This window comes from Eretmochelys imbricata, chromosome 9, assembly GCF_965152235.1.
Source record: "Eretmochelys imbricata isolate rEreImb1 chromosome 9, rEreImb1.hap1, whole genome shotgun sequence".
In the NCBI taxonomy this organism is placed as follows: domain Eukaryota; kingdom Metazoa; phylum Chordata; order Testudines; family Cheloniidae; genus Eretmochelys; species Eretmochelys imbricata.
Genome location: NC_135580.1, coordinates 16,360,653 through 16,369,109, shown reverse-complemented (window position 1 = coordinate 16,369,109; position 8,457 = coordinate 16,360,653). Strand labels below are relative to the sequence as shown.

General features: G+C 42.2%; 1 protein-coding gene across 3 annotated transcripts in view; it reads right to left on the bottom strand.

The window, feature by feature from the left end:
* Positions 1-1,330: 1,330 nt before the first annotated feature.
* Positions 1,331-8,457, bottom strand: part of TNIK (TRAF2 and NCK interacting kinase) — a 305,023-nt gene continuing 297,896 nt past the window's right edge. For all 3 annotated transcript variants that reach the window (XM_077825854.1, XM_077825855.1, XM_077825856.1), the window contains 2 exons: positions 7,853-7,992; positions 1,331-4,625 (listed from right to left, as the gene is read on the bottom strand). In XM_077825854.1, coding sequence (XP_077681980.1) covers positions 4,542-4,625; positions 7,853-7,992 — 224 coding nt within the window. In that variant the 3' untranslated portion in view covers positions 1,331-4,541. The remainder of the gene's footprint in view (positions 4,626-7,852; positions 7,993-8,457) is intronic.

The window sequence follows — 8,457 nt, the reverse complement described above, 5'->3', positions numbered from 1 at the left end:
CCCTAACCCTAACTGTACCTCTTGTGTTCCTGCCAGAGAATAGCATATTTAATGGAAGTCAGGACTCCTTTGAGAGCCCTGCTGATGGAGATTGCTTGTGCAGAGATATGCTAAATCAGGGCATCTCCCAGACATAGCTGGAAGAAGTTTTTCAGACTAAAGTCCCACCCCCCACACACCCCGAAAATGGCAGATTTGGGTCCACTGAAACATTTTGTAAATTTGTGTTGAATTCACTAGTTGTTTCAGTTATCGCCCCCAGCCCCCCAAACCCCAACAAATCTGAAGAAAATCATATTTTGTTTTGACTTTTTCTGTTAGTTTTGAATTTTACTACAATGTTATTAAAAAGGTTAAAACTTGGCAATGAAATCTTTTGTTTTGAGTTGAACAAATATTGTATTCAATCCAAAACAATTGTTCTTCATTTTTTTTTTTGGTTTGCTGAAAAATTCAAAGTTTTTCTTTTTTAGTCAACCCAAAATGAATGCCTCCCCCCTGAATTTTCTGGATCAGCCAGTGAACCAAGATATCAGCTATTCATATAGCTCTACCTCCAGCGACTCTGGCTAGCGATGTATACTTTGGGGGCTGCACTGGCAGAAGTGGTGGAGAGTACTGCTGCAGCTGCTTTGCACTGTCACAACCCCCTTCTGGGTCTCGTGAGAAGCCAGTGTCTTCACAGGCTGAATCAAGCTCATGGTTGTATAGGAGCCAAATATAATGGACTGGAATGCAACTGAGAGTTTGAATGCAAGAACAGCCTTGCATCTGGCATGCCAATATAATACAAGGCTTTATCACAAGGGTACATTATGTTCTGGTCTGCTTATCTTACTTTATTTTCTATACAGGAGACTATCTGGATCTACAAATGATATAAAAGATGTGGAATCCGGGGGTGTTCACTGAATAGATGCTATGCAAAAAGGACAAATGACCTCTTTTAAAAACAGTTGAGTGTTTGATATTAGAGGTCTGTTGAACACTGACGGACATGTTGGTCACATTTTTGTTGGTTTCACCTAGGATGCTATGGAGGGACAATAAAATCTCTTGGTTCAGGGCATAAATGAGAGCTGCAAGCACCAGGGAGATATTTCCACACTTTTCTCAGGCAGGGTACCAGACGTGATGGGTCAATGATCTGATCTTTTATGGTGAATCTTATTTTTCTAAGAACGTCTGTTTTGTTGCAGAATATTGAGCCTCTAACTGCCTTTGAAGGAGTGCGGTTTATTTTGCCTCTGTGACTTGCTAATGGTTATTACCCCAGGGGAGAAGGTTTGTACAAAAATATAAAAGGCATGGCTTGATGTTTGAAGTTTTGTGTTTTATTGTAGTTGGCACCAGAAATGTTTTTGATCTATGTTATGTTCACATAAATCCTCTGTAAACAAGAATGCATCAGTATTGGTTTCTTATGATTTTGTTTCAATGACTGTATGGTTTTTAAAAAATACATTCACAAACCACCTTATGTTTAAACACAATGATTCCCTTTTATTTCATAACTGTTCCCAAAAAACCCACAATAAAAAAAAATCATTTAAAGCTGTGTATTCTGAACATGACACTTTAGGGGAAACAAAAGTCATCAGTTTGCAACATAAATTAATGAGAAGCTTCTGGTTTAAGGTAGCCACAGTGAAAATATAAAGAGCTGGTGGCAATCACTGTCAGTGAAGAGATTTACTCTGATTCCGTTTTAATTCCAGTATCCAACAACTACAGCAGTTGCTAAATTTAATCAGAAAAGTTATTGCTAAATAAAACAACCATTGCAATAAAAAACACAAGGGTGTGTACATGTGTGGTAGTGGGAGATGTGGGCTGAAAATGGAGGTCCTTTTCTGATCACTCAGTGGCAGCTCTAGGTTGAAATTATAGCTAGCCCCAATTATATATTTGCTCTTTAATTAAGGACACTTTTCAAAGTACCCACAGTGCTTTGCTGTGGCTGACAGCCTGAAGTCTCCCTACTGTTGATTTGGAGACCCCTACAGGAATGTGCAAGCCTAGGCTTGTTACTGAGGAGAGCTGGTAAGTGCTTTACTGTGGTTTCCATGGTGCTCAGTGAAGTACTGCGCTGATTTCAAGGTCCCTGCTGGAACATGCACTACAAGCTTTGCTGGCATTTACCATTTTCAGAATTTCCCACCACTTGCAGCTTCAACAATGTTAGTGCTAATTCAGACAAAATGCTGGCGGCCACTGGCATCACGCCCACAAGGTTGTGTAGACGTGCTCTGAGCATGCTTAAACGACAATGCCGTGGCTAACGTGCCATTGGCTGCCTGGAGGCTTGTCTGCATTAGGGCTCTCGCCATCCCTGCCATAGGTGGAGCGCCAATGATCCTAGCAACAGTGGGAAATTTCAGATAGATAGGCTCGTGTATACACAGCCAGACAGTCTGAGCCACCGAAGCAACTGCCCCTGCACAGATCCTGTCCATCAAACCAACAGCCATGAATAGTGCTTTGAACAGAGCTAAAGATCAAGTTATCTTACTAGGGTTTTATTTTCTGACTGAGACCAGCACCCTGGTGACTTAATGACAGAGGCTCAGAAATGGAGCTGTAAAGCTGCCTGGATTCCCTTAACTGCCTCTAACCTACGAAGCTGCCATGTTGAAACTTTAAGAACCACAGGCCAGAAGTAGCATATTTTCACCAACTTGCTATACATTTGCCCCGGATTTCTGATTTTTATTGTGCTCTCACTGATGGTATGGCCAGCAACCAATTTTAAATGACTATGAACAAAACTAATGCCTACCGGCACAATAATGGATGGTGCAGTCCATTACAGGGCCGGGGGACTGAGAGTGTGAGATTCTTTTTTAATCAGTGAAGGATTCAGATTTGACCAACGACAGTTGATTTGTTTTTTTAATAGCATCATTATTACTACATATAATATCAGAGATTGCCAGTTAAGCTCTCTACATCTTCCTGGAGCCAACAGTGCTGCAATAAACAGCGAAATGAAAAACAAAACAAAAATGAACAAAACGAGGTAGGTTAAAAACAGCAACACAGATCTCGTTATGCAACACCCTAATACCACGGGCAGCCATGCTTGTAGCTATTGAGAAAAAAAAAATCCCAGATACTCACTTAAAATTTAAATCAGTTGAGCAGAGTTTTAAGGACACAATTCAACCTGAACTAAATACATACATATTTCTGCACAGATGTTGTCGTTCACTGTATGTTGGGTAATTCGGGGGGAGTGGAGGAGGGGCAGAAAGTGATTATAGTTTCAGAATCGTCACTCAAGAAACCCTATTTTTAAAAATTCTTTACAATTCGGCTGTGTAATCTCCTTTTGGCTTGGTTTAGTAGCTAATCCCCTCTCTCCCCTACACTGAGCAGACACTGGGCCTCTCAGAACCTTCTAACTTGCCCGTCCCAGTCTTCATATCTGGAGACGAGACAAAGTCAATGGAAGCCACGTTATCACTGGGGCCACAATCCTTATCGGTGCTAGGCACACTTAGCTATCACTGACTTCCAGGGCAGTTCTGAATGCACAGCATCACTCTTAAGTGGGGCCCAACCATTCAGCTGTGCACACCCAATTAGTTCTCAGTATGACTGGATCCTAAATTAAAAACTCTGTCATCCAAGTGGCTCCATGCATCCCTCCAAATACATCTGTCACCTGAATGATCTTGTGTTTCTCTCAGCCTTTGTTCCATCCCCTTCTTTTGCCTTGACCTCTTGCATAAAGTAGCATGGGGGAAAAAATGCTAATACACCCTCCCACTGTTTTCAGGAGTAACAACAAACGACACTACTTTCTCTATCAACACACACCATTATGTGAAGATCCAGATAGAAATATGGACTGACAGACTGACAAAAATGTTGTTGATTTTATTAGTCTAAGGCTAGTAGTTTAGCCATTTAAAATCCATTTCCCAAAAGAGGGGAAAAACTATTATTTTTCTCTTCTTTAAAAATCCATTAAGCTGTTGCTGCCAAAAGCAACATGTAAATGTTGGTGAAGGCAAAAGATTTCCCAAAATTACTTAGCTATATGGTTATGGCCTTCATCGCAAAGATAAAAGGTACATTTATTGTGCTGTCTTTCACCAGTTTTAATTAATAACTTTACAGCAAACTATATATTTGATGCTAGCAGGCAGACAGAATTAAAAACATACTTTTTGACACTATTTTCTTCCCCATTCTTACAAAGTAGGGGACAAAGAAAAAGTAAAATAAAAAAATTCATAACCCACTATAACACAGCTTAATCAGGAGACCATCAGAGGTTCCTTTCTCTACTTTTGAAGTGCATATGTCTCTTTCTGCCCCAAACACAGTGTTGCATTCTTAGGGATCTCCAGTGAATCCTCTCTCTCCATTACCAGACTGCAACAATGAAGGGTGTACTGTATTGTGAGAGTGTGTGTAGGGAGTGGTGTATTCCACAAGGCTTTCCGTATCTGCCTCGAGAGTGTTAGTCCACATGTTTAATGTCCTTTAAATTAGAAATAATGCCATGAAGGTAAGTGTCAAGCGTTCTTCTATTACCAGTTCATCATGGAATTTCTGTTGAGGGTCATGAAAAAAACTTGGCTACTTCCTCCAGATCTCACTGATGCAAAAAATACCTGTATGGGAAGAAAGCGGGGGGGGGGGGGGGGGGAGTGAAACAAAAAAACAACCACAACAAGTAGTTAATTGCATGTTTTTTCAGCTTTTTAGATTTAACAGCCACCAAATGTCTTTTAGTCATTAATGACCCAAGCTAGAGTCAAACAAGCAACCTAGAGATGGAAGGTTCCTTATCCCATTACCAATACCTTGAGCCAACCAGTTTCCCCTCTTCATTTTTTTTTTTAATTTTCTCAGGAGAGCTGCATGGAGACAGGGCACCTGGTTTCCAGTGAAATTCTACTTTAATCCTGTTTCTCAGGTAGTGTGACTGCAGTACAAGGAGGCTGTGACGGAGCAGAGAAACACCATACCAGCAGAGAAGGGATGAAAGAGAACCCAGTTAGCCCCACCCTACAATACCTGCAGCTAACACCAGGCCTGGAGGGAGAAGAAAAGGAGAGAACCTGGCTCAGTTCAGGAATGTCTGGTGAAGGAGCAGGATGCAGCTCTGCCTCTCTGCATAAGGGGAGCTTCACTACAAGCCTGACAGCTGGGACAGCCACTGAGGCAGAAACAATGTGTCCCTGACCAGAAAAGACTCTTGAGGAGACTGGGGAACACCCAGTAATGAGTGGACTCTACTGTTTACTTGAAGGAAATTATGGGTCCAAGCCCTTCCAGTCTTCCAATCCCAATCCAAGGGGTGAAGGTTATAGAAGCATCCAGCAAACACAGGGGGATAGAGACTTTCCTCCACAATGTACACAGAGACCTGCAGCTGTGGGAGGATGCCGCAAAGGTCCACAAGTGGACACTGCTCCAGGCAAGCCATTACAGAGGGCAAAAGTGTTGACGGATGCCACAAACAGTACTAAGTTTGAACCTTATACCTTGCTAGTATCTCAAGACGACATAAGAGTTTATGAATAACAACCTGGCAGAATTTTCTTCTAGGGGGGTCTCAGTCCATCATGTAACACAACCTCTCAGTCACTGCAGATGACAACATTCTTCATTCCCACATTTTCTATATGCAAAGGGACACTCTCCAAGACTAGTACAAGGAAACTGAAATCTAACACTTAAGACATCAACTGAGAGAACTGGTGCTATCATCTAAGGGAAGTTCAGCAAGTTGGTTGTCTCTGTATTGGCTGTATTCTGAGCAAATTAGAACCACTGAAGAATGACCCACCGAGCCAGATCATCATTAACGTAGGTGTCAATAAAATTATGGGGCTTTCCTGACTTGCTATCAGTACCAGAGAGGAGAGCTCAGCTTGGGGTTGCTCCATAGTGCCATGTTTATTATAGGCAGGACTTCCCATTTTAAGACCTTGTTTTCAATTGTTTATCACTTTGCCAGGCTGTTTGACCTGAAATTTTTCATGCTGGTTGTCTGCCTCAGGCCAACCTTTTGGAAAAATTCAGCCAAATTGTTCAGCCATTTCTGAGAATGAAATTAGGGAAAATTCTGTTCTTTTGCTATGTTAAAAAAAGGTGGTGACCTTTTCTTTGAACAACTCTAGCACCCCCATACTTCGTATCCGGGATTTGAAATTTGGCAGTGGGGTGGCCTTTACGATAGGGATGTGCCTGTTGCCATCCTCGTAGAATTCCACCAAGTTATAAGCCTTTGAAAAATCGCAGCTTGCACATGCTCAGCAGAGACTTTTGATTTTTAGCAGCTAAAAATCTCTAAAAATTCTGTCTTCATTGAGCATGCCCCATCCCCTCAGCTCCCATGTGTAACCAGACTGTGCATCCACCATCTGCTCGCAGCTCCTACGTGCGAGTGGATTATGTATGTGTCATCCCCACAAAGCAGCTCAGCATACTCCCTCCAGTCCAGGGCTGCAGAAGCAAAAGCTGGCTGTTCTCTGTAATGGCTGCTTCCAGCTGGAATGGGGCTCAGGGCTGGAATGGGGCTAGGCACTGGACCTGAGAACAGGGAGCCTCTCTCTCTCCTGTACTCTCCGTGACCCCACTTTTCACACCCAGGTAATGTGGAAGGGGAATGCACTGGAAGACAAAAGCCAGGGCAGTGGGGAAGAAAAGGAGCAGAATGGGACAAGGAGTCTGGTGAGATTGGAACTGAAGGGGTAGGGGGAAGAAAGAGAGTAACTGGCTGGGCAAAGAGCCTGGGCTTAGGAAAAGGAGCCAGGGATGAGCAGACAGGATGGAACAGGGCCATGTTGGAGAGGATGGGGCAGAAGTCATCAAGTCTGGGGAAAATGTGTAGAAGAGTCTGTGTCCACTAGAGAGCACTCTCCTCCAAAGCCTGGAATGTAACTCCCAATTCCTGAGTCTCACCATTCCTCTGCTGTTAGCATACGTCTGTGAAACCCTTTGGCAAATATGGTCTCTCATCCCTCCCTTGTGCTGATCCACACAGAGGATGACATCCTATTACTGCTACCAGTTATTCCATTAGCCCAAGAGGCAGAGATCTGTGCAGTGGATCTAAACAGTCCAACTCTGCTGATGAGTGGGTATCAATATGATGTCACATGATGGAATTTCTGCTTTATCAATTTGCTTTTTGAAAAACCTAGGAATCTACACACAAAAATCTACATTCAAAGAACCTTATTAAGATTGTATCACAATGCGTACGCACAAGGGGATCAAATTAAGGTTGCAGAGGCAACCTTCATTCTGGCATTTCTTAACTTCTAAGTACTTGACTTTGCAACATTAATAATGTTCTTTTAATGTAATGTGTGTGTGTAACTGTAACTGACCTGCCAAGATTCTAAATGGATTTATTTCATGGAACTGATTTGTGGCCATGCAATATTTTAGAGTACAGGCTATTGTTTAGGTGAGGCAGCTTGAACTGGAGTATATATTTTAGCAGCATTTTCACTCTGCTGGATGGGGGAATGGTTATGCAGAAAATCATTATAATAGAATCTGTAAATGGAAACACAACTGATCCACTCCAGCTGATCAAAGATAGGCAAATGGGCCCATTAGGTTTTGAGCAGACTCCTCAAGTAGCTTTGTCATCACCACTTAGGAGAAATTCAAGCTGAGTCAACATAGGGCTTCTCTCCATTACTGATTGTCTCTACTTAAGAGAATTACTTGGAGTGGTTTGCTTGTGTGTTGTGTGCATTAAGCAGATCATCACATTGATTACTTATTAACCTCAAGACAAACTAGATCTGAAACCTCAAGGTAGCTGGTTGTATCTTAAAGATGTAAAGCACTGATGCACACTCTGAGGAAGACTTACCTTATCATTTCTTTCACATAGAAATTTTAACCTTTGAGCTCGCTTGTGCATAAATACTCCATCCAAATGTCCTGTCTCCACTGAACGGATCTCAATAGCTTTTTCTCCCCAGCCCATTATTTGATTGGAATGAATGTAGGCTGTCAAAAGGAATTTCCAAAAGAGCATTAAAAACATTTGGCAGGCTATTAATAACAAAATGGGCAAAGCCGCTCTCAACAATCAGTATTCAAAGACTGTCTAGAGGAATCAAGTAACTCTCCATTTGCCAGAAGTAGCAGAAGCCAGCCACATCAAGAGAAAGCACTCAAATAATAGATAATAATAATGGTTCTTATATAGTGCTTTTTCCTCCATAGATCTCGAAGTGCTTTAACAAGAATAAAGCATCCTTATCCCCATTTAACAGATGCGGGAAACAGAGGAACTGAGAGGAGAAGCAAAGTCACACAGCAGGCCAATGGTAGAGCCAGGAGTTTAGAATTCAGGTTCTCCTGACTCCCCAACCAGTGCCCTCTTCACTGGAGCACATTGTCTCCCCGGTCTAGTGACTTTAAGTAGGGAGTCCTCAAGGCCCAATCTATGAATGGACAACAACTAGGTCC